The following is a 27,878-nucleotide window of genomic DNA, read 5'->3' on the forward strand; positions in this document are numbered from 1 at the left end:
AAATCTCTGTTTTTAGTTTCGAGACACCCGTCTAGTTTCATTTCCCATATTTGTTATTTATACACACCCACGCACACACACAAAGTCACAAGTTTTCCGTTGGTTTCGTACAGTACATTTTGTTCAAAAGTTATATATCAACTTAGGTTAGATGTTAGATGTTAACATGGTTAGTTTCATATATATATAGTTTAAAATTTCCACCACAAGCTCAAAGCAAAAATCATGAAGATAAGTAAAATCAAGTAGCTAAAAGCAGTAAACAAACACACACACATTCACACATACACACATACACACACACATATATATATATATATATATATATATATATATATATATATATATATAAAAATGCCATTTAGTTTCAATGCATGGTTAATGCTAAACTCACTTGAATTTCTTCTATATCATCAGATGTGATATAATAAAGTGCTTGCATTATACAGTAAGTCACAGGTAGTAGTATTATACTATATACAATATTATGTATATAGAATTAATAATGATGGTCCGTGCACTAAAACCGAGATACTAAGTTTGAAGTCTAAGTTAGAAGTCTAAGTTTGACCGGCAGTATAAATTTAGGCACAAAACATTGAATGTCCATCTTTAATAAAAGTTTAATCTCCGCTGCAATGCCGCTGGAGTTTCTCTCTGCCCTCCAAAACAATCTAATTGATGGATGTGTGTAGTCCACACTTTTATGCAGATAAAACTCGGCAGGCCTGCTGCTGATGTTATTACAGGGACTGTTATCGTGTGCTGTGAATGAGCGATGGGCGGCACTGAGGACTCTGGGAGCAGGGGAACACATAAACTTTCGCTTGCATGTGATTTTTTACCTCCCTGGAGGGACTCTTCATTTGAGGGTCAGCTCTCTATAAGCAGCATTTGCTCGTCACAGGGAGCTTTGATAAACACACATACCATCATGAATGATGTATTAACCCCTACAATATTTACCATAGTAACCAGTTTCCAGTATACGTTTGTATGTACATATGTGTTATAATTCTATTTTAGAATTCTATTTTATTATGTTTATAGTTTAAGTATATTTTGTATGAATATATTATCCACTACCGTTCAAAGGTTAAGTCGTTTCTTTTTTCTTCCCAGATTTATTTGCATTAATTAATTAATCAATTAATTAATTGTATTTATTAGACATATTAAAGCATTTATTAAATGTTTCTTCAAATCAGCATATCAGACTGATTTCTGAAGTATCATAAAAATTTATATTAATAAATAGCAAAATTAATAATATGGATGTCAAAAAGTGCAAAATGCATTCACAATCTCTTGGTCATTTTAATTTCTTATTTTGGTGACATTAGCAGCAAATACCCAGTGCTTCTGGACAAACTTGAACAAAACAAGTACCAACTTGTATGTTGGCAATAATAATAATAATAATAATTTGTGTAAGCTACCTTGTTATAAACACAAATTGTACATTGTACAGCTAGCATGATATATGATGTACATTCTGGGATGTGTAGATATTTTGTGCAGATAAGCTCCCTGCCTAATTACATTTGACAGCATGTTTCCGTTGTTAATGGCAAAGCAATGGAAAGTGCTTTGAGTGCAACTCAAGGAGAACATTTAGAAGAAAAGAAAAAAACAACAACTGGGGAGTATTAAAACAAAACTTAGGAAAGTAAACCTCCTTAAACTTGATCTATTTGCATTTAATGTGCAAAAAATGTGTAGAAAAAGAAGACATTATTGTCCTTCACATGTTTTATAAAGCTGCTCAAGATGTCAGTTCTAGTTGCCATGGTTCCAATCTTTCTAAAAGAACAAGGATTATTTCTTCTCCAGTGATTCAGATGTTTCTGTGATGATGTACATTAGCAGGTTAAAAATGAAACAGACACTTTTCCATACTGACTCCATACATACTGAAAATACAAATCACTGATTTTCCCATCAGCCCTTATCTCTTTCTAATTCAAAGGAGAGTTTCCCTCATGCAAGTTCTCCTCCCTTGACTCATCGACTTGATTAGATTTCAATTACGCCACCCTCACTCCCTTTCCAGGACAGACCTAAAAAGCTAGCATGTGGAAACCCTGCTGAGTCCAGTATTGATATAGAGATAGAGAGAGCTGAATATAAAGGAAAGAAACATTATTTATTCATGATGACTCTATAATGATTCCTATTACCCAAATTGCCTGCTTTTAATGGCCACTCTCGTTTGCCCCATCTATATTTCTCCTCCATCATTTTTATTCACTACAGCAAAACGTCAATGCGGAAACAGCGGACACTGCTATTGTCTGAAATTGAAGTCATATCAGCATGAGATTCTGAGCCACTATAAAAGAAAGTGAGATGTACAGTTTGCTTATTATTTCATAACATTTAGGGTCGGGTAAATCTGACGTTGGATGATAGCAAAATAGAACATATAGAAGGTGGTTAAACATTTCCTACCTTGTCCCAAATGCTCAGCCCTCATCCTCCTCCTCAAAGTCTACGCATGGACTGCTGGGTCCTCCTATTTGACATGTTCCTTTTTTCTGGTTTGGTGAGGAATATTCTACATCTGTGAGTTACAGAGGGGGGAAACTATTTAGACATCCTACTTCTGAAGGCCTAAGGTCAATGTTCTTACAAGACTATTGACAGATGTATTCTTTACGTTAACTTTGTCTTTGATTTCTCAGCAAGGCAGGAAAATTGTACTGGCCAATCAGAGGCCAGGACTGAAATGATCCATTTTATAAACATTCATCTTAAAGCTGCATTCATAGTAAATCAATCAGTCAATATATCTATCAATTCATTCATCCATCCACCCACCCATCCATCCATTCATCCACCCATCCATTCACCCACCCATCCATCCATCCACCCATCCATCCACCCATCCATCCATCCATCCATCCATCCACCCATCCATCCATCCATTCACCCATCCATCCATCCATTCACCCATCCACCCACCCACCCACCCATCCATCCATCCATCCATCCATCCACCCACCCACCCATCCATTCACCCATCCACCCACCCACCCACCCATCCATCCATCCATCCACCCACCCATCCATCCATCCATCCATCCATCCATCCATCCATCCATCCATCCATCCATCCACCCATTCATTCGTCCACCCATCCATTCACCCATCCATTCGTCCACCCATCCATTCAGCCATCCTTCCATCCATTCACCCATCCATCGATTCACCTATCCCTTCATCCACCCATCCGTTCGTCCACTTATCCATTCACCCATCCATCCATCCATTCACCCATCCATTCACCCACCCATCCATCCATTCACCCATCCATCCATCCATCCATCCATCCATCCATTCACCCATCTATCCATCAACCCACCCACCCACCGACCCATCGATTCATCCGTCCATCCATCCACCCACCCACCCATCTATCCATCCATCCATCCATCCATCCATCGATTCACCCATCCATCCACCCACCCACTCATCCATCCATCCATCCACCCATCCATCTATCCATCCACCAATCCATCTAACCATCCATCCATCCATCCATCCACTCATCCATCCATCTGCTTTATCAACTGATATTTAAAACTCTTCTGGAACTTGGAACTCCTTCAAACTCAAATTGAATGAATCACTATCAGTTACCTTTAATTCATGTTTTTAAAAGCCTGACTCATCCACATTGGTAAAATCAGTAGTGCACTCTTCTTCTGGCCTTTTCTGAAGACATGAAAAATAAATCAGAATTGTGAAATGTATGCCCAAATAAAATTACATTACAATAAACACTTCCAAATAAATAACTTCAGTAATATAATCAATGCCACTCTCCATTAAAATGACAAAGAAGAAATGCATCACAGCACTTTCAAAACATTTATATTTTTCATTTATAACTTTAAACTGTTGCAGAAAGAACTACAATGTGAGGCTTCAAAAGGTGAGGATAAAATACTAACATATGGGGAACAAACCATAAAAGAGTTAAACAAGGCCTTGCCAATCGAAGTATTTCCTTTCATTACGAAGTCAGTACTTAAAAAAAGAATCATTTGGAAATCTACAGAAAAACCTTCAGTTTGAGAAAGCCAGCACTTCAGGCTGTTAGTGGATAATAGATCTGTGATATGAAGCCCTCTAAGGGCCCTGCATACGATAAAGCTAATTTAACTCCATGACATCAGCCAGTAAAGAACTTTCAGGGCCAATTACTTGATTGTTTCTGACAACTGTTTACCAATATGCTCTGGTTATTTGTGGAGTGCGCTTCTTTAAACACACCAAAAAAATGTCTCAAACAGGTCACAGACCTTTTGGATCATCCACAACTTTCAATTGACGCAATTAGACAACAATGCAGGAAGGAAAATCTGTGCACATTCTCAAATCACCATTGGAAACTGGGTCAAGTATTGTAGTGGCTCACATATCAGCTACTTTGATTGTATAAATGGTTTAGTAATCTGAGAGCGGTTTCTGGTCAAGCCACGATTTGTTTTGGAATAATGTCTTGGACATGCCTATTATATGAATGTCAGTGGGGTTGAAGCATCCAATTGTGCATCAGTAGCATGACCTGAACCATCCATCTTACCTTTGCCTGAAATAGGAATCATGAGCTTTATTTTGTTTGGACATTTCGTCTAAGCACAACATCAACTTTTTCAGGACAGCACGATGTTGCATGTAAAGGCGGACCTGGTCATGAAATCAATATGAACTCATTCAGGGCCGTTCACTGACCCCTCGTCAGCACCGATCCCGTATCTCTTTCATTATCATGTCTGGCTGTGGCATGTCAACCTTTCTTAAGCCTCCAGTAGACGATTGATAATGGATGAAGCCACGGACTGACTGTGCCGCCACTGCCACAACGCAATTTAATCTTCCACTGCGACTGCCTGACGCAAAAAGGGTTTAGTGTTTGTCGAATCTGGTCAAAGAAATCTTCACTGTACAATTGGAATGGGACTTGCATTATGAGCGTAAAAAGAAATACTGAAGAAAAGGCTGATATTAATGTGCATAATTTTTTAGCATCACTAATCTGAATGGCAAAAATAATGACTGTTTTCAAAAGATCAACACTCTCCTCTGCTATTAGTTACATAAAGAGATTCATTTCCCAAACTCATCATCTATAAAAGAAAAAAAACATGTTATATAAATGCATTACTCATAATAAAAGCCACTGCGTGACTATAGAAGATTTAGAACATCATATTGCCATAAAGTCAAATTACATGGAAAAAGCAACGTGTACATATACGACACAAATTTAGAACACGGTAAATAACAACAGAATTTGCATTTTGGCATGAAATCTAAAGTAAATTCAATAGAAAACTTCTTTGAAAATGTAACTCAAGTATATGGCTGAAACTAATAAACTGGAACACTGAAAAAATGGAATTCTTAATGAGCAGGTTTGTCTTGTTTTCCATTAAAAAATATCTAAAAATTCTTCAAATTAATTCACTTGAGAAATATTGTTGATATTGTTCACTTAAACCATTCAAAATATTTTTTGTGTATTAAAATAAAGCTGAAATAAAACACAAATTTTAAGCTTAAAGGAGAACTCCGGCGCAAAATGAAAATTTGGTCTAATAAAACATTGGTACTTAGTCAACAGTTCTCTGAGATTTGTTTTCATGATAATCGAATGTAAAGAGTTTTATCTCTAAAAACTGTTTAGTGTATAACGCTAGTAATGGGGGCATTAACTAAGTAAAAAGAAATCGCTAGTTTATACCACTAACAAGGTTAAAAATAGCCCCACACTAACACAGTAACATAATGAGGGTCCCTGCATGCAAAACGAAGCATTGAGAACTTTGTAAGTGTACAGACTGTTTAAAGAAACTTTGAAATTTGAGTTAAAAGTGCGAAAACGACAACTGAAATAAATTAAAACTAGACGTTAAAAACCAAAAGTAATTAGTTACAATATTACTAAAAAAACTAAAATGAAAACTGAAAATGGAACAGTAGAGAAAAGAATCTCTGATGACCGAGGCACTCCTTCATTAAAATGTCTTTATTATACAAATGACATGTCCTAAACGGACAAATTTAAAAAGCCCACGCGTGGTCATCAGAGATTCTTTTCTCTACTGTTTCCTTGATGTCCTACCTTGGACCGAAGAGCACCCAGGTTGAACTTTTTTAAAAGGAATTGAGCACGCCACTCATCTTGAATGAAAACTGAAAATATTTTAAAATCAGTGATGCGCGGGTTGATCCGAAATGAGCGAGTGCCTGCGGTCACCCGCGGTTACCCGCAGTTACGGGTCATCCAAAAATGTTTTTAATGATATTCGGGTCGCGGTCGGTCGGGTCGTTTGAAAAAAAGATGCCAATTAAACATTTGTATATATAGTACTAGACACAGTTTTTGATAAAAAATATACAGCCCTACACATTATTGGCTGAATAACTGGCACGAAGATAACACACGAGCTCAGTCTAAACAGTTCTCGGTTCTATACTAGTGATTCGAGAACCGCTGTGCCTGTGCGTTCGGTATACGCAGTATCAGCTGCTCGTGCTGATCACTTCTCTCAACAGTGGCAGCAACATGTCTCGGTTCTTTCGATTCGGAGGCGACTGTCAGGCATGTCTGAAAGTGAGTAACTTTAGTAACTTGTGGATCAGCACTGACGCAAGACGCCAGAACGATTCAGTTCGAGTGTACTGGTTCGACCGGTTCACTAAAAAGAACCGGTTCAAAAGAACGATTCGTTCACGAACCGGCCGTGTCTACGATGATCACTACAGTCTGCAGAGAGATGGAGGCGGCAAGAGAAAAGGTGAAGACTGGGGAGTGGAAGCTCCGCAAACACACAAATAGAAAGAGTAAAAGTGTGGGAGACATTTGCTGAAATAATGAAAGATGATGACCAAAGTGCTGGCTTTGCCTTTGTTATGTGTAGGCCTACGTCTTCTTGCGATGCTGTGTTGTTACACGTCTATATGGCCCAATAACGCTCCGATGAGCATTTACTACTTTAAAAAAATGCGGTCAGGAAGCGGGTCGAGTACAATGTTTTTTTTTTTTGCGGTCCGAGTTGCGGGCGGGTAGTTGAAAACGTCGGTCGGTTGCGGGTTGTTTATACATTGACCCGCGCATCACTGTTTAAAATAAAAGGAAATTCTAAATATTAATAAATCCTATATAAATAATACTAAAATATCAATGAGATGCAATTTTCCTGAAGACATAAAGCGTTTCATAGACTGCATCTTGAATCTAATAGTATTGTCTTATTGCACTGGCAAGTTTTTCAACTTGTTTATATGCAAAACAAGTGAAAATATCTGCAAGTGCAGTATTAAACATACACTCTCTGAAAACAAGTCTTGACACCTTATGCATCTCATTACGCTAGGCTTCGTTTCCAGTTTGAAAAAAAATCGATCAAATCTTATTAAAAAGCTATTTTTGCAATGCAAGAGATATTTTTAAAATATAGTCAGTCAAAAAAAAAAAAAAAAACCACACACAGTTTGGTTTAGAGATAAACAGAGGCTGGTTGCTCTGGCCAGGCAGTACTACATTTAAACAAGGAGTTCTGGCCATCGAACCGCCTCTTGATGGAGAATTTAATGGACTGTCACCATCAATAGCAGCTCTGCTCCAGTGCATCACCGGACACGGTTTTACAAGAGCCCAGAGTGGCTAATGAATTGGACAGGGTAAACAGCCCATATGGAGAGAAGAATTGAAGAGGGCACTCCTGTGAGATAAAATTGACCATCGAGTTGAATTAGTCATCCTGTGCGGACTCCAAAACAGTTGTCATTAAGTTATAAATGTTGTCGTTCACGGTTAAGCCGCGGGGCCTCTGAGGTCCGAATTTAACCCGGGTGAAAGTCCCATCTGAACGTGTATTTGGTTCCAACGAGCAGGCTCAAGTGACGGATCGATACCCCAAACAAACAGATAATCTCTGGCCACTTCAGAGATGACGAGCCAAGAGCTGAAATTCCATCCAGCGATGAGGCCCTCCTTCCTTCAGAGAGGACTGTAAAGTCCTTACAGTCAACAGTCACAAAAAAAAAATAGAGGATTAGGAGATGCTGCAAAGACTGACACCTCCAGAGCTGCTGATGGAGCATGTGGGTTTGGGCTTCGGAGATTAAGCCGAATCAGATTGTCGGTATTCATTTTGGACGGTGAGTGTGCGGGCAAGCCTTTTGTTTCAGCAGCCCGATTCAAACCGACAAGCTGCGGTTTAAAATCCACACACAAAACGCCATCTGGATCATCATGGAGGAATCAGAAAAACTAGTTTTTTCCAACAAACATTTCCACAAATGTGGTCTGTTGTGTTTTAAATGAAGATGCTGTGCAAGGCATCTTTTTAAAACTGTATTAAAATTTTTTAATTTACATTTACATTTAGCTGACGCTTTTATCCAAAGCGACTTACAATTGCTATATATGTCAGAAGATTAACTAGGGGTTAAGTGTCTTGCTCAGGGACACATTGGTGTCTCACAGTGGATTTGAACCTGGGTCTCTCACACCAAAGGCATGTGTCTTATCCACTGCGCCATCACCACCCCTATATTTATATATGAGAATAATTGGTAACACTAAGGGTTCCATAGTTTTAACCAGTGTTGGGTAAGTTACTCTAAAAAAGTAATTAATTACTAGTTACTAATTACCTCTTCAACAGTGTAATTAGATTACTGTACTAATTACTCTCTCCAAAAAGTATTTAATTACTTTTAATTACTAATTACTTTCAAAATCCCATATCATTCTCAACCAGCTGAATAATACAAGGATAGACATGAATCTGTTTTAATTCTTTCAAATAAATACTATAAAATTACAATTATTCTTAAACTTCAAAGGTGGAGAAGGTTACATTATAAAAACATACTTTTTAACATCAGACAATACATTTTGATGTTAAACCCACTATTGTTTTCTGTCTGATCTCATGACATTTCACACTTTTTTTCATACATATTTTACAATATTCATACGAATTTGTACAGGTCGTACAATTTAGACACCTCATAAAATGCATACGAATCGCTGTAAGATCGGATTGATCTATACAAGTATTTACCTCAATTACATCAGAAGTAACTGTAATTAAACGATAAATGAAGAGTAATCCCTTACTTTACATTTTCAAGGGAAAAGTAATTAAATTACAGTAACTAAGTACTTAGTACTTAGTTACACCCAACACTGGTTTTAACAAGCCACTAACGCAACTCAACTAGGCCTCATTCCTTTTTTTGCATATGTCTTGGGTGTTCGTTACCTGGAGAAAAACTATATACAACAAAATCTGACATTTTGAAACAATTTCTTTGGCGCAGTAAAACTGCAAGAGTAATTTACAATGCTAGAATGCGGCTCAACCAATCAGAATCAAGAACCGTCTGGGACAATCCGTTTTATAAATGAAATTTAGCGCAGAACAATAATGATGTCATGAACAATTCAGCCTGCCTAAAAGCAATTCCATTTCCTGAAAAATCTTTTACATTTGGTAACATGTAACAGTATATAACCAAATCTACCAAATGTGGAATTAAATATTTCTTGTTCTTTGTGTTTTAGTTAGTTTACTTTTTTACAAGTAAACCACTCTGCATTCTTGGCCAATCAGCTTGCTTAGGCTATACCCTACGTATATTTTGAGTCATACACATAACTGGTTTTTGTTTAATCAGGCATTGGAAATAGTTGTTCACTGGGGGTTCTAGATGGACTCAACAGGCAGAAAAATTGTTAATGTCAATTAATACCAAATTGGACAATGACAGGGATGAGAGGAGCGACTGTGAAGATTTGGGATACAGGAGACTAATTTTTTCATGCATCCACCGAATTAAGATTTTATGAATCTTCTCAATGAATATTTACATATTGGAAGGGAGTATAAATTGTCATGAAAATGAAAAAAACAAAAAACAAAAAAAAAAACCTATACAGTTTATGAGATTTACTTTTATGGTTGGAAGTCAAGTAGGAAAATCCCACAAATTACTTTAAATGAAAATTAGCATAAGATAGGATGCTTTTACTTTGGTGTTTTGGCTATTGGTTTGTATGCACAATAAAGGGTTTCAGTCATTTTCACTAACTGTGACTATAAAGAATGTCTTCATATCAAAGCTCAAATAAAAAGCTCCCCGCTATCTCTTCTGGACTGACGTATAGGATCAGTTGGCACAAAAATGGAGCCGTTTCAAGACCGATTTCTCGATTTAGACTCAGATAAACGGTTCTTAGGAACAGATTTCGACCTACAGCACCTTGATTCATCCAGCCTCAATTAAGAGGATTGTCCTATCACTCTGCTGCAATACCACGGCATGTGTCCCACCCGGCAGACATTCTTACACACTGACGTTCAGATGAGAAGAGTCCATGCATCCTTTTCCAGTGTTTTACACCACACCTGCAAAGGCACAAAGACAAGGCAACAACCAACAAAATCACTTGGTAGAGCAATACCTGCATTTTTTTTTGGTATTGTGACAAACTTAAAGGTGCAGTAAGTGATTTCTGAGAAACACTATTGATTTTCAAGTGGTGCTCATTGCAGAGCCAAATGAGAACACCAGCTTCAGACAAACAACGACAAGCTGTCCCTTTACTATAGCTAACATTACAACAACAGCATATCTTGGTTCTGTGAAAAAAAGCAAAACCCAGACTGTTCTCATGAAATGGCGTATGTATGACATGCCAATTCGTATTTTCATTTTTGGCGTGCTATTAATGCCGTTGACTTTACGTTACATCACTGTATATATAAATACATGACTCAGAAATCGCTTATTCTACCTTTCTCAATCTCAAAACATGTGAGAACCAATGGGCTAATCTAATGCATGGCTTCAGAAAACTTGAAATTTAGCGTACAACTCTTTGTCAATTCTTCTAGGGTGCCTTTTGTCATGTTGGGAGCTTGGCAGACTCTGCCCTCCTGTCTAAGATCTCCTTTTGTGTTGCACAGGATAAAAAGTAGGATTTAAAAAGCAGATTTAAAACAACTTGATTTTTTTAGATGAACTATTCCTTCAACTTCCTGTTCTCCAAGACATCACATGAGGATTTTTTCAGTACCCACAGTCTCATTAAAAAATGATGCTGACGTAATTATGACCCTCAAGCAAACATGTTTACAACGACCCAGAGAGGGAAATGAACTACAGTAGATAATGAACGTCTGGATGGGAGCTGATCTCAGATCATCCGGGAAAAGAGTAACAAGCGTCGTGCCGTTTAATACTTTAATGGGAGCGCAGAGATGAGAGCTCCCATACAGATGTCCCATGTTTCTTTGTTAAGCTGAGAGAAGGAGCTATTTATAGACAGCAGCAAAAAGAAATCAAGAAACTAGTAAATTTTTAACTAGTGACTCAAGACTCCAGGCCTCTCTCACCTTTCCTTCCCTCTGCTCTTCCTCTCTCATCTCTGTTATGTCTGTCCAAAGGAGACTAGACACACTTTGAATCAGACAACGTTTTAAAATAGCATCAAGGTTACATCACATCCACAATGGTGACATCACTTCCTGAAGTGTTCAAAACATGCAAATTAGTTTAAACGGTTAGCTCACATTTCAGAGATCCGTCATTATTTACTCACCTTCATATCATGTGTGTTGTTATTTTTTTTCACTCGAACACAAACGATTTGGGCTGCTGTATAGAAAAGATAATTGTTAGATAACATTTTACATACATATATTTGCACAGAAAACATTAACATGCCTGTTTGGAATGACATGACTGAACTGTGTCTTTAAGGAAATCAAGCCCTGTACATGATCAGTATTAGGTGAAGGATATTAAGTCACAACTTACATTACAGTCTTCATGTTACAGTGTATTTACATAAGCAGATACTCAATAATACTAATTAACTACAAGTCCTTACTTAATGTGAGGCTAATCACACTTCCAGTGAATATTCCAGTCAGTTTATATACCTTAAAGTCTTGGCTACACATGTGCTAATTAATTGTCCTGGAAAAAAAGATACAGAGTTCATTAAACACACATTGACATCCAGTGACAACACGCCCCTATTGCATGAATAAAGTGATTTCAAATATATTGATTTATTCACACAATAAATGCAATGGCAAGCCAGGAAGTCCAAAATCATACCAAAAAGTATAACATTATGAGGTCATAAACACGTACAAATGTTCAATCAAGTGGCATTTTCTCACATACGGATGTCCTGGTGTGACACGTTCTCCACCAACAGCTTGTGACAGATCTGTCCACACATTTCAGCATAATGCACGCACCAGCACATCTTAGCTGGCACAACACGGATTCTTAGATTTTGCGCATTCGGTGTGAAAGTCGTTCCACTCTGATGTCACGTTTAACATTTCTCATCCGCTGACAAGAAATAATTGAGTTATATTTCGTTGTGATAGGCTGAGGACAAGTGAATGATTGCCTCCATTTTTCTTTATCAGTCCATTGTCTGTTTGTGTTGTATAACACATCTGCTCATGGCCAACAAGTGCTGAAGGCATCAGACAAAACCTTTGACCAGCTCCTTAAAGGGATAGTTCACTTTGAAATTAATTTTTGGTATGTTTTAGCTTACCTCAAGGGCATCCAAGATGCAGGTGTCTTTGTTTCAACAGTATTTTCAATTTTGATATTTTTAGGTCAAACCGTTCTTGTCTGTCAGTCATATAATGGAGGTCCTCCTCAAAGAGCATGCACAGAGAAGTCCAGATTAAACATGATTTAATGACTCGTAAACGTAAGTACACATTGATGGCCTAAGACACGAAACGAGCGGTTTGTGTGAGAAAACGAACAGTATTTATATAGTTTTTACCTCTTGTAATCACAGCCACATCCAAGTGATCTGAGGCCGCGGGCGCTTCGTTCTGGAAAACGCCGGAAGTGATCTCTCGCGCAGTTGCGAAAACAAATTCAACGTCGTTTGTTGATGTATCAAAATCGTCTTCCATTGCGATTTCCTGTATATCTAAATATGTTTAGATCTTCACAGTGAAAGGTAGCGCTTCCGAATTCTCTGCGTAAACAATGAATGACGTACTCGCGCGAGAGATCACTTCCGGCGCTTTCGCAGACCAAAGCGCCCGCGCCCTTAGATCACTTGGACGTGGCTGTGGTTAAAAGAGGTAAAAACCAACCATTTTTCCCGTCATTAAACAAGCAAAAGGGGATTTAGACACACCCTAAGTGCACTTGCGCTGTGTGCTTTAGACCATGAGCTTGGATTGTTAAAATAGGGCCCCCTATAAGCAAAGCAAATGAAAAGGACTAGACAGAATGATAACAAATAAATAAATACCTCATGGACAGATGATGATAGAATAAAAATAGTATTTATTTATTGAAATTGACAAAAACACAAAAACTTTGAGAATTTTTGTGTGTACAATCTACAAATCGGCCACGATGCAGAAAAAAAGTGCTCAGCATTGAAGGGGTGACACTGTAAAACATCAAGAGTGCAAAACAGACATACCCACCCCTACGCACACACATACACACACACTTTTATACACAAAAACACCAATAAATTGTGATTAAAGAAATCTGTTTTGAATATTTAAAAATCACAGCTTCTTCAGAAAATTACGAAACTTGGTGACTTTTATGGCATTGGGTATGTGAACACACAAAAAAATTGAGGTCATGATTCGAGCAATTTAAGTGGTCGTAAAAAAATGAGTCACACTTTTGCTCTTCTGTCAAAAATGACAACCCATAGGAAATGAATGGGAAATTGATACAAAAAAAAATTCGCTGAATTTCTGTATGTACAATCTACAAATCGGCCACAATTCTAAAAAAAAAAGTACACCGCAAGAAAGGGGTGACACTCTACAACATCTAGAGTGCAAAACAGACACACCCACCAACACACACACACACACACACACATACAAACACACTTTTATACACATACACACCAATAAATTTTGATTACAAAAAGTATGTTTTGAATTTTTAAAAATCACAGCTTCATCGCGATGTTACGAAACTTGGTGACTTTTATGGCATTATGTATGTGAACACACAAAAAAATTGAGGTCATGATCTGAGCATGCTAAGTGGTCTTAAAAAAAAATAGTCACACTTGTGGTCTTTGATCAAAAATGACCCCATAGGAAATGAATGGGAAATTGTAAAAATAAAGAAAAAAAAAAATGTGAATATTTGTTTGTCATTTTTTTTATAAGAAATAGTTTTTGAGATTGTTTCAACTATATATACACAAATCCACCAACAACAATAACAAAAATGTGTTCATAAACAGCTGGGGAATTCACATGCCTCTCAATAGAGAGCTGTACATGCCATCAAGTGGTTACACCATGATTCTACGCTTTTTCTCTATACTGTAACCAGATGGTGCTAATTTTCTTCAAAAAATATTTTTTTTCTGAAGGCCTGGACTCTATATTAAACTAAAATACAACATTAATATTTTTTTGAAGAAAATAATATATATATAGAAAATAATATATATTTTTCTGTGGCAAAAATAAACCATAAATATTGCATAAATATTAATAAATTCATTTAAATTGTCTCAAAATACTAAATTAAAAAGAATAAATATTATAGAACAAAAATAAATTGCATTGGTTTTACTGGGATGGAGAAAGTTTCATTTTTAGGTGTCCGGTCACTTTTGACCGGGAAGATGTGTGACTCCGAAACGAAGAGCACCTGAGGGTTAATCCGATGACAATGTTTTAGTCTAATAGTATAAATTTAGTCTAATAGTATAAATTTACAATTTAGCCTAATAGTATAAATTTATTGCACACAATAAAAGCAGTAAAGTAAGACCCATTGTAATAGACTGAATTGAAAAAAAGGAACAAAAATGCATTTTCTGTGACTATATTCACAATATAGCACCGACAAAACGTTTTTTTGACCAATCAGCATTTCTCTTTTATTTTGAGACAATGTGTACTCTGTCAAAGCGGTAATCAATGTAGCTAATATGCTGAAATCTAAAAATAATCTTTCGGCCATGAAATATTAACCCTCGAGTGGCCACACAGGCAGTGGAAAAGCACAGCATGTGTGAGGGCGAGACAGTCGGGGACATTTGAGCTTATGCAGCACAATCCATCCCCTCATGAAAGAAGCACATCACTCATACACGACGCGAGGGGAATCGCATTCGCTGCAGGCCATTTTTTTCATTCTCTGAGTTTCCTTTATGGAAACTCTCTCCAAATGCCCAGAACTACAGTACAGTTCTCTGATGCTGTTTATCATCAAATATGGATGAAAAGACTTCTCTGAAGCTCATGTTGGTCAGACAGTCGCTCCATATGCCAGTCTGCTCTTTTTAAGGCAGGTACACGGTCAGAGGTTATTTTAAAAGGCCTATATCATGTATATCAACATTTACAAGATACAAAAACTACCCTGGAAACCGAGAGTTTGAACTTAGTTCCTTCATCAACATAAGCCATAAATATAGAGAAAGAAAACACAGCCTGATTAATTTTAAAGATAAAGGTTCATTGAGCAAATTTTCACGTTTAAAACACCCGTTTTTCTAACCCATACATGCTTAAACGATTGCATGATGGGCTGAATGAGCCCTTCTCTGATCACTGTGATCGCCTCTATAATCCTGTACAGTAAAATAAATAAGAAGGATTCGGGATGTGAGGATGTGTATTCACCGGCATTCTCCGTATCAGAGAAAACAACTCGAGCGACACAACTTTAGTCAACTTTCGACAAAAGTAGAAGATGGATTCAAAGAGACTGGCTTGTAGTTCATTCCAAACCCCAACGCAAACTCCACGTAAGACAAATAAAAATAAAATAAATAAAACTTTTGACTAGTGCCAGGCGTCGGAATAAGATGAGAGTCAACATCGGGAAGGCTTTCAACAAATGGAGAGATCTCCGTTCGGCTCTAGGGCTCAAACGAGATCCTATACAAAGTAATATTTTATATTGTTCATGTTTCCATAATAATCCAATCATAAGTGGATACAGTAAACACATAAAACACTTCAACATGGAGATAGATGGAAACAAAAAGCGAAGTTTTCTACCACCCCCGTTTTCCCCTCACACAAACACATAAGTGTGTAATTTACTCAAATGCCTTTCCTTTCATATATATATAAGCGTGCACTACTCTGGTTGAAGTTTCTCTTGTCACCAGAGGGGGCGTAGTTCTGCAAAAACTCAGAGACTTGCACAATGCACCTTTAATATGAAATCAAAATTGACAATATTTAATTTTTTATTCTTCTTGTTCCTAATAAAGAAAAAATATATATAATGTATATAAATAATGCATTTATGAGTAGATGGATGGATGGATGGATAAAATAAAATGCTACAAATAAAATAAAATGCTACAAATGTGTAAAACATTCTTGGCAAGAGTATAAAGAGAATATCATATAAAATATTATCAAGAATTACTCACATGCTTTCAATAACTGAAGCAACAGAGAAGGACTGGCCTGAAATGAGAAATGAGATGTAGTTAGTTGATCGTGAATTGAAGGCCGCGATCTAAATCTCTGTGTCTGCAGCAGTGTAATTATGAAAGTTTAACACCAGGCACCTCATCATGCCGCCTTTAATTAAAAACAGATTTCAAAGGTTGTTGGAGTGTCAGTTCAATTAGCCTTAACATCTGAATTTGTCGATTTCTTTCACCAGATGAACTGAAACTTGAGTTCACCTTAAGACACTTTTATTCCCAGTGGTGAAAAAAAGGAAAGAAAGAAGAAAGAAAAAACACATACAAAAAAAGAACGTGAGAGCTTATCTTTATAAAAGTTCGTTTTTCATTAACAGAACACACTCATTACGCTTGCTTCATATTCACAACTATGTCTCTTAGGCAAAGTAATTTAATGAGTCCAAAAAGTGTCTTTTGAACATTGGGGAAAATAGGTATGTCCTATAACAGCGTGAAAAATCCAGCAAAACCAGTATGCTGGACGGATACTCTACAAAAATACGGATACGGATACAAAAACGGCACAAACTAGTGCACTTATAAAAATATATTTTTCAAACAATGCTAATGAATGGAGGTGCTTAATCTGAGCTGGTGCAAATCGTCAGAACACCGAAATAACAGGTCCACAGCGTTTCACAACTCATTTAACTAGCCCCTCATTTTCAATATTTCATGCACCTCACCTCATGTTAATCTTTAATGGTCTGTCCTACTTCAGTCAGAGCACATTTTTTTCTTTGTGTATCTGTCAAGGATATCAAAGCGTCCCAGTGCAGGGTCACAATCCAGGGTCATATCATAAGGGTTTTAAATACATCAGAGCGATTCAACACCTTTCCAGAGGACGAAGGAAATGAGATCTGTTTGCTTTCTAACTATGGAAATGTGCTGGCAAAATATTTTGGGAACACTGAAGAACAGTACAAGTCTTTCTGGACCTATTGAATGCTCTGATCAATATCCTCAAACGCAAATATAGAAACAAAAACTTGACAGCTTCATTTCAAATTTGTCCTTTTCAGTTTGAAAGCTTGAAACAGCTTAACTCTGGGTTTACATTAACCCAGGCTTAAAAACATAAATTTTCAAGCCAGGTTTAAGCAATGCTTTTCACTTTTGAAAGGCCACTAACAGTGCATACCCAGGGTAATGAAGCATGCTAAATGTATACCATGTGGTGCCATCTCAAAATGAACCTTTACCTCATGAACTTTACCTTGACCGTTTCAAGCTGGTGGAAAGACCTGTCTAACGTAACCCGAGCACCTGAGTCTTTAGCCATTTTCAAGAAACTGCTGATAACGTACAGTATCTTTTCCATCAACACTTGAGCCTACATCTTTTTATAAAAAAAATATAAAAACTCAAAATTCTTTTGAATATTATCTGGTAAGATAAGGAACACTTTTTAGGAAAGTAAACAGAGGCAATTGTGAAACAAAGCACATTTTTACTTAAAGTAGTGAGTAATCAGTGTTTTGGTGACTGTTGGAAAAACACTTACCAAAGGCATCGTGGGAGCATCATTTCAGTATGGATGTTTTCTCCAACACCCTTAGGAGTAATTCTCCAACCCTTTCCATCAACTGCATTCAATTTCTACAACTCTGACGTCAATACAAGGGTTCATGGCTAAATTACTGCAGCAAAAGACACAAAGGCAGACAGCAGAGTTACAACAGTGAATTTGATATTTCTAAGGCTTCAGAATTAGGGCCAGACGACCCTACTGTGTATACTCAACAATAACCAGAGGCAAAGACAATTATGTGAAAGGAGTGCCAGTCACCTGTAGTGATAAACCAGTCAAAAATGAAGAAATACAAGAAGTTGGACCTCACAGGAGAGCTTTAACCATGATGTAGTGTAATGTCCTGAGGTGTAGCGTAGGCATATAGACTACGAATCGATGCTTTAATCATTTCACTTAAGATGCTGAAGAGCCCCTTGGCTACATTAAATCAGCAACTTGTAAAATAATGAGCGGCCATGCTGAAATGATTCAATCCTGCTGATTTTATTCTACAATTTTTCTGTCCTGAATGATTCCCTTCTTTATTAGGTATTGATTGGAGTCAGTCCACTAATGCTCAGTTTAGTACCTGTGATTGTCAAACAGTGACCTGGAAGACTTCCATTGGTTTTAGTGGCATTAAATAAAAAAGCACTTCATAATTGAGTTCAAGATTACTGTTTTTGGCAGAGGGAGCGGTATACCTCATTTATATTGATTTCGTAAGGGATAATCCAAGGCTAGATGTGCATCAGTTGACTTTAACGCACAACATGGATGCAAAACAACCGCCTGATGTGAGGTGGTTTATTTAAAATTAACCAATTTCACCACAGATTCACTGAAGCTGCTGCGCAAATTATATATATAGCGGTATACCTTTTGTTTTGTAGCCACATGCAAAAATATATATTAATATGTTTTAAGCATGGTCTCTTTAATTGGTGGTTAGTCTAAATTGATCTGTTCAAATGTAGTTTATTGCGGTCTTTGAGATGAACATGTTTTTGCACCAGAAAAATGCTGGTCTGACTGATATTTTAAATTACCTATTTTCAACAATAACCAAAATAACGGTAACACTTTACTTGAAAGGGTGGTACTGCAAATATGACATTGTTTGAGATGTATTGGTTTATGTCAAGGTGTCATAACAAAGACATCATAACCTGTCACATTTTATAAGATCAAAATCGTAGTTAGGTTCAAAAGTTTGTTTTTTTTTTACTCTAGAAACAAGCTTCATAAAATACCGTTTCATGACTGTTAATAAATATTTATGACCATTAAATTCTCAATTCACTCACCATTGGCAGATATCGCAATGGTGTGACCCCCACCTCCATAACTGTGAGAATATCATAAACTGAAATCAAATTTTAAAACCATTTAAATCTTCTCAAATTGTCTATTTAATGGGGGACATTGTTCATTATAAGCATGAAACCCAATGTAGAGCAGTGGAGCCCTTCAGCATATAGTGTTGATTAGAGATCACACTCACTGAACAGTAACAAACACCAATATGACTGAAGTATTTGAACGGATCCAATTAAACGCTGCTCAATGATTCATGTCAGTTGTTTGCACAGTTCTCACAGGCATCATTTATAGTGCGGTAAACACTGCTTGTGCTCAGAGGAGAGATTATCTAATGTATTAGACAAACACTCCCGAGTAAAATGGGGGTGGGCTTGTGTGTTTAGTCCACTGACCTGGGGAGGAACCAGCCTTTATTATTCCAAACTTGCACGACTCTTTTTCTTTTCATTTTAAATGCCCTTTTTTCATTGTCCATTCAAGGAGTTAATGGGGTCCAATGTTGTTTTGGACCCTGATGATGGTTAAAGGAGTAGTTCACTTTTAAAAAAAACTTTTGCCGATAATTTACTCACCCCCATGTCATCCAAGACGTCCATGTCATTCTTTCTTCAGTCGAAAAGAAATCAAGGTTTTTGATGAAAACTTTACAGGATTTTTCTCCATATATTGGACTTCAATGGGAACCAAACGGTTCAAGGTCCAAAAGACAGTTTCAGTACAAACTGTTCAAAGGGCTTTAAACGATTCCAGACGATGAATAAGGGTCTTATCAAGTGAAACAATCGCTCATTGAAAAAATAACAAAGTTTAAGTTTTAGAAGCTCAAATGGTCGCCTTGCTCTGTTCTGTGATGCGCGTTTGTGACTCTCCTCTTCGAACTCGTTTATAAAATTTAAACTTTTGTTATTTATTTATTAAATGAGCGATCGTTTCGCTTGATAAGACCCTTATTCATCGTCTGGAATTGTTTAAAGCCCTTTGAACAGTTTGGAGTTTGCAAAGAAACGGTCCTTTGGACCCTTGAACCGTTTGGTTCCCATTGAAGTCCATTATATGGAGAAAAATCCTGGAATGTTTTCATCAAAAACTTAATTTCTTTTCAACTGAAGAAAGAAAGACATGGATATCTTGGATGACACGGGGGTAAGTAAATTATCACCAAGTTTTTTTAAAAGTGAAATACTCCTTTAATGCATGACTTCTTAAATATATATTTCTTTTGTGTTCCACCGAAGAAAGAAAGTCATACAGGTTTGGAACAAAATTAGTAAATGATGAAAGAATTTTAAACTATTATAACTAAATATAATGCACTTTTTTCATAAGTTAAACATCAAGAAAGAAAAAAAACCTTTGTGATGTACGATTTGTGGTTCCTCTAGCTCAACTGGTACAGCATGACACAAGCAATGCCAAGGTCATTGATTTGACTCCCAGGGAACACCTGTGTCAATAAAAAAAAAAAAAGAATTATACAATTAAAAGCATCTGCAAATGAATAAAATGTCTATTTTGAACCAACCGCAAGAAGTTTGACACTCAGACACGTTTTTATTTTTCTCCAGCCATTCTTTATTATCACTGCAAGTTATTGAAGTCTGAAGATGACAATGAAATGCATATAAATAAATATTACCCATAGAGACGTAGTGGGAGAATGGACATCAATAATAGAATCTGCTTGCATTTAATTAGTGATGATTAACCGATGATCTTAATTAAAGAAGAGCATGTTTAGTATTAGATAAAAGTTTAAAAAAGGCAAAAACTGCAACAACTCGGAGCTTTAAAGGCAAACATCCTTCATTCTTTTGCGCACAATGGTCCAAGTGAATTTTGGTATGTGTTTCCTCAACAGCAGTAATTAGAATATCGTTTTTCTACTTCTGCATGGTAAAATGGATGCAATATGGAAAAGCATTCCATCAGGATTACCTTTAGAAGTCAGAGAGAGGGATTTAACAGGCATTTAACACACCATGCACAAACGCCACTCATGTGCCAAGAACATGGAAACGAACCGTTGTCGCGATAAAGCTTAAAGCAATGCAAAGGCTTGAAATAGAATGGTAATCTTCACATCTCATAAAACATCATTTTGCCAGGTAAATACATACGTATATCTCGAAATTAATACAGAACCGCTGATGAATAAGGTAGATGCAGAATCCATAATCTCACGTGACTAAAACATTCAATCTACTGAACGAACTAATAGTTGTTTGGTCAATATTCATTCTATCTAAAATGATGCATTGACCTTGGGTAGAGAAGATGCCATATTTAATTTGACAAGAATGAAAATCAGGCTGATATTTGATCAACTCAATAATGAGTTTTCACTTTTTTGTTACATTAATTATGGCATATCCTTATAAGAGCTGTAGTAAGCTGGTTACGTTTGGAAAAATCAGTGCAAGCAGTCACACAGTAAAAATATGAAGTGAGCCTGAGGACTGACAGCAAAATATTCTATGACCTCACAATTAAATAAGCTCGACACTCTCCAAATAAAACACTTCTGTGTGTGTCAGAATTTAAAATGTTCACGAAAAGTGGAATGCATAAAAGCGAAATCATGGGGCATCGACACACACGGGAGGAACTGTTGTTACACTAAAACAGGCGGCAAGCTTCTCATGGGAGTCAAGTGCGCACTATGAGAAATTGGTCCGTTTCCCAACAGCACCGTCAGTTCTGAGACAGACAGAGAGGTGTCAAATTGAGTCGTTAAGCTGCGGAGAGATTGCTGCTTAACTAGAGTCGTCCAGGGAGCCGCTTTCCTTCACGGGAACGTTTTGAGAGCCCCAAAAAAAAGGCTCAGATAATTATCGCAGCAATTAAGCGCACGCTCTCCATCTCATTCTCGCAGGAAAACGTTCTGGATTTTTTGATATAGTGAACCTTTCAGAAAGGAGCAGCATACCGTAAGATGTAGATATGATGATATTTGGATTTTCTGGCACAAATAAATACAATTTAGACGAAAAAAATCCGTTCTACTCCCCATATACACACATTCACGCACAAAATAAGTGTCTTTAGAGAAATCAAATATACAAAACAGGCAATATAACAGTGATAACAGTTTGAGGACGCCAACATCGGACACGCGCTTTCCTGAACGGGGGAATTAGTGGTAGGTAGAGCGGTCCTGCTTGGACCACCCGAGGCCATGCCACTGTCCCGAGCACACGGTTCACGGATATCGAGGAGCCAGGGTTTGCTCGACGGTCACTTATCCACCAGTTCTTTTCGGTCACAGAGAAACAACATTTAAAGTGTTACGTTACATTCAGTAGTATGTAAATCACAGACAGACTTGATCTGTTTCACCCCTCTGTGCTCCTAGTACATCTGAGGAGATTGTTGGAGGACTTTGTAAGAGATGGATGTAGTTTCCTCCTGGTAGCCGTGAAGAGATGAGAGAAGGAGAAAGAGAAGGGTACTGAGTCATCGGATGGATCACGTTCAGTTTTAGCCCGTGGCTTTGGGGTTTTCCGCAGGGGAGGCGTCTTTACTCAAACGCACAAGCTCCTGAGACAAAACTTCCAGATCCTGCAAAACAAACAGAGTGTTTAAACGTGATTCTGATAAAGTCATTAAAAATGTACAGTAGTTGCTGTTATGCTGTTAACAGTGTTGTGCAAGTTACATCCAAACTGTAATACATTAGGTATTACTTGTTACTGTTATTTAAAAGTAATTCATTACCTTACAATATTACTGTCCCAGAATTGTAATGCGTTACATTACTCATGTATTACTTTTGAGTTACTTTCACCAAAATAACTAAGTAGAACTTAACGTTTGGGCTGTAACGATATGCAATATCAAACCGAAATCGCGATTCGCCACATCCACGAACCTACAGAATCGCGACACACCTCTTCCAACTCCAGCGTTATTCTCCTTACCGTCCAGATCCAATGCTGCCTTATCTTTAAATTAGGCTATTAGTATTATTTGAAGTTAACATTATAAAATACGTAGACCTACACCACAAAACTAGTTGAGGATAAATTATTTAAAATTGGGGAAGTCCAGCATTATGGACATGATGACATTTGCAGTCAAAACGTGTAATAAAAATTCTCAGAAAATACATGTATTGAAACGTATATAGGCTACTTCCTTAAAGGACTCCAGACATTAGACAAATATCAGTCTATGTTTTATTTTTAATATTAGGGAAAAGACACGCATTCATGCGTGACAAAAAAATAGGAGGTAAAATATATTTTTTGTAATTCTGTTAATTACACTGAGCAAATCGGATGAGGAAGGGTTGGCTCTCCAGTCTCCATAGAACTTAAAATATTCATTTTATTTTAGTTTTCGTGTTTGTGTTCGCATTTATGAGGAAAAAACAATGTTACAGACGCGACCGCTCTGAACTGGCACTAAAAGACTGCTTTAAAACTTTCACATAGTCTGTTGCCTTTAAGAAGTAAAAGCAGACAATACACTGTAACACAACTGTAATACAAGCCTCACGGAACATGTAACGAGTAAAATATTACTGAAAATTGATTAGTAATGCCTTACACTACTGCGTTACAGCAAAAAGTAATATGTTACTGTAATGTATTACTTTTGTAATGCGTTACTCCCAACACTGGCTGTTAATGCTTATTTGTGGTGGCGCCCTCCTGCTTTACACATTAGCTTGCACCCAACCCATAATATCCCTCGGAAAATGTGGATTTTAAAACGAAAAAAAGCCATGAAGGACCCATTAGGCACTGTCAGGCCTGAGTTCAGCTTCAATCTCACATGTTATTATACTATGATTCTCTCGCAAACACACACTCACGCAACAGCAGAGGCAGCGTTGCATGCACCGTGTGCTCACTCTAAAGCAAAAAAGCCATCAAATATTAAGTGGGCTGTTTGTTTCTGGCATGACGGCCCCAACTGCCAGTAAATATGCATGAGGTAGTTGCTCGCCGGATTAGAGAGCGATGTCGAAAGTCCACAAGCGTAGACAGCGGACATTTTAGTCTGTAGTTATGGCTTCTCCGTTGATGGCATATATGAAGTATATAACGGAAAAAATGCAATAATAAATGAACAGGTGGATTTGGGTAAATAATTGTGGTGAGAATGGTATATTACAAAATAAACTGAATATTTCCAAAAATATATATAAATATTAATATATTTTGTACTTTTTAATTTGGGCTGAGATGTGACGGGCATCATGTGGTTTAGCCTTTTGTGACTATCAGGGGACATATAAACTGAAAACACACTTTTTTGGACGTTTTGAAAGAGTGATGAGCACCATATATTTACATTTACATTTATTCATTTAGCTGACGCTTTTATCCAAAGCGACTTACAATTGCTATACAGTATATGTCAGGGGTCGCACGCCTCTGGAGCAACTAGGGGTTAAGTGTCTTGCTCAGGGACACATTGGTGTCTCACAGTGGATTCGAACCCGGTTCTCTCACACCAAAGGCATGCGTCTTATCCACTGCGCCATCACCACCCCATAGTGGTGAGAGAGAAAAACAGGAAGTGTGTGACCATGTCTTGAACTGCTGTAAATTGAGCTCATCAGCTTATAAGCAGCACCAGATTTTTCTCATCTCGTCTGCAGGAAAACTGAACGCTTAATCGGCTGTTAACGACCTTGATCTCATGGCACATGTTCACTATGGCAGCAGCCAGCAAGATCGTTTTCCAGTGTCACCGTTTTGAACACCATCTAGAACAACAAAACCCCATCTTACACACATAAGTGCATGCAATTCAAAGGATGAAGATAAAAGGATGAAGTTAAGGCTTTTACCACTACTAAATAATCACATTTAGTATTGATAATAAAGTGGCTTACCCATTTTAATATAACTATAGTACTAAACTGGTCCAGACTGGACCCTTCATTATGCATCTCAAGATGTTTGCAAATCGATTTAGAAAGTTTCCTACAAAGCAAACCTTCCTGTTTTAGTTATGGACAAGCTTTGCAGAGGGATCATCACTCAATCTTGGTCTTAGTTTGCATCGTTTGTCTCTGCCAAGGTTATGGCAGGGTGTTTTTGTAACCTACAACTCCCCCTGGGCACCAACACACACACAAGATGTACTCCGCCCAGATCCAGACTGTCTCCAGGTCTCACATCGGCTCAGTTAGGATTTTATTCACATTCACAAACCAAGCATCACATATTGGTGCATTCATAAAGAATGTAACAGATGTGAAGTTGCAGGTATGCATATAACGTCTCTGAAAGTGGCTCATCCAATCAAATTTATAATGTATTACTGTTGAGAGTCTTTTGTTTTTAAGACTTATATAACATGAAGCCACTGTTTTTACACTCATGCCAGAATTATTTATTTTACATGAACAGTCTTCTGTTTTGCATCCATCCAGTTCTATATAAATATTCAAATAAAATTAAGAACATTTCATCTTTGATGTATTCAAATCACTGGATTATACAAAAAAAAAAAAAATAGGCATTACCAAATGGTTATACAATCTAGACATTTTTGGGTTATTTTTAAAGCTAAAATAAGCATATTGTTCTATATACCACACATGTATGCATTTTAGGAAATTCTTTTATCCAATGCCATGCTGCAATAATGTATTAAAGCTACAGACACATTTGAACGTATTCAAGGTACAGATATATTTGAACTGCTTTTTATTTAAATAACCTATTCCTTTGATTGCGAAGTTGAATTTACAGCAGCTTTATTACTCCAGTCTTCAGTCACATCATCCCTCAGAAATCATTCTAATATGCTTGAAAACAGTTGTTCTGCTTAATATTTTTCAGTGATGAGGTACAGTGAAGACATTTATAATGTTACAAAAGATTTTCGATTTCATGTTTCGAGATTTTCGAGTTTCGATCAAAGAATCCTGAAAAAAAAAATCTATCAGTTTCCACAAAAATATTAAAGGCCATGGTGCAGGTTTTTTGTTTTTTGGCAATTTTCTAGTTGGTAATAAACATTTAAACAGTTATCCATTGTATCTGATGTTGTAGGGTACTCAAAACTTAAAATATAACACGGAAAAGTGGGTCGGGAAAAACTTCAAAAACTAGACTTTAACACCATTTTGGAGACATTTCTAACTTTATATACAGTACATATCTTGACTGCTTTATCTACCCATTAATCGACAGTGGTGTTTAACCTGCACCATGGCCTTTAAGCAGCACAACAGTTATCAAATTAATCAATTTGCCCTGAGGAAGGCCAAAGAGGCCGAAACATGTTGGCATATGTTTTTTAATAGATTTAAATAAATGCTTTTTAACCTTATATCCCGTTTGAGTGCCTCAGAGAAACTATTTGGATCCCCAAACTAAAGAGGACCAAAGGAACACATTTCTCAACACCCAAGTAGCACTCCTAGTAACTTGTTTGTGAGTTATCAAACGAGTTACTAGGAGTTTTTCTTGAACAGAAAATCAGCTAAAAGATCATGTGACACTGAAGACTGGAGTAATAATGCTGAACATTCAGCTTTGCATCATTGGTATAAATTAAAAGCTATAATATTATAGCTTTTATTATCCAATTAAAACAACAACAACAACACATGGCTTCACTACAGGAACAAACCTCCCATTAACGATGTGCGGCTTTGGAAATATCAAGAGGGGTGTGAGAGGTTAATTGTCATTAGTCAATCTGTGTGATGTTGTAATCCCATCAAACGCATCACCCTGCAGGCTGCCTGACATGCACTTTCTATTCCTGCTCCTAGAAACATTTTAGCATTAACAACACGCCCACCTTCTGGTTCCTGATGAATAAGACCTCTCAGTGGAGTCTCAAGACCGCATGAGAGGAAGCCATTTACACACACACACACACACACCCGATCACAGGTGGAAAACTCATGGTCAGTTCACCTCAACTCAACTGAATGAGTTGCTCATTGCTCAACCCAATGAAGCTTACAATGCATGTTTCACTTTTTTTTTAATCAATGCTATGCTAAGAAACTAAGACCCACTTGAAATCTGCTCTATTTTTTCACTGTTCCCACAGTGATTTGTAGAATTTGTAGAATTAATTTAAACAACATAAAATGCGTACATGGTCCTGTGTTAGAGCCAAATATTCAAATTTGCATTTGCTTTTTAAAATAGTAGATTACCAGAATTATAAATATGCTTGAACAAAACAACAACAGTGTGAGGCGCCCTGCTAGGGCAAACCAGTTGTCCACGTCTGTCGCCATGGTTACTATGGCAGTACGAGCGTAACCGAGGGTAACGCCATTGACTGGCGATTCCCTCACCCCTGCTGACACGTCCCGTTTCCTTGGTTAAAATCGCAATTTACTCAAATAGTTGGAAAGATAGGGGATATTGTAAGTAATCAACTAAAAAAAATATATATAACATTGGCCTAGTGGTTTTTGGAAATTTGACTGCAAAAATACTACATATTGTACCTTTAAATTTCAAAAGAAATAAATCTACACAACAAACATAAAATAAAATCTGTTTAAGTTGTAAGAAAGAAATTACAAAAACGAAATTGCAATCA

General features: G+C 37.1%; 2 protein-coding genes across 5 annotated transcripts in view; both read right to left on the bottom strand.

Annotated features, from left to right (window-relative positions):
• The window catches only part of kcnd1 (potassium voltage-gated channel, Shal-related subfamily, member 1), a 79,561-nt gene extending 68,072 nt beyond the window's left edge, over positions 1-11,489 (bottom strand). Inside the window, exons 1-4 of one of the 2 annotated variants that reach the window (XM_089119826.1) lie at positions 11,424-11,489; positions 10,288-10,433; positions 3,643-3,717; positions 2,452-2,563 (exon numbers count right to left, since the gene is read on the bottom strand). The gene's annotated coding sequence lies outside the window, so the exon portion shown is untranslated. Of the gene's footprint in view, positions 1-2,451; positions 2,564-3,642; positions 3,827-10,287; positions 10,434-11,423 lie in introns of those variants that run through there. The other variant, XM_089119828.1, reaches the window with a different exon arrangement.
• A 9,388-nt stretch (positions 11,490-20,877) lies between these two features.
• gripap1 (GRIP1 associated protein 1) overlaps positions 20,878-27,878 on the bottom strand; it is a 44,207-nt gene continuing 37,206 nt past the window's right edge. For all 3 annotated transcript variants that reach the window (XM_089119830.1, XM_089119829.1, XM_039665488.2), the window contains one exon: positions 20,878-22,904. In XM_089119830.1, the coding sequence (XP_088975956.1) occupies positions 22,824-22,904 (81 nt within the window). In that variant the 3' untranslated portion in view covers positions 20,878-22,823. The remainder of the gene's footprint in view (positions 22,905-27,878) is intronic.

Source organism: Pimephales promelas, chromosome 14 (assembly GCF_988280905.1).
Source record: "Pimephales promelas chromosome 14, fPimPro1.hap1.1, whole genome shotgun sequence".
NCBI classification, from domain to species: domain Eukaryota; kingdom Metazoa; phylum Chordata; class Actinopteri; order Cypriniformes; family Leuciscidae; genus Pimephales; species Pimephales promelas.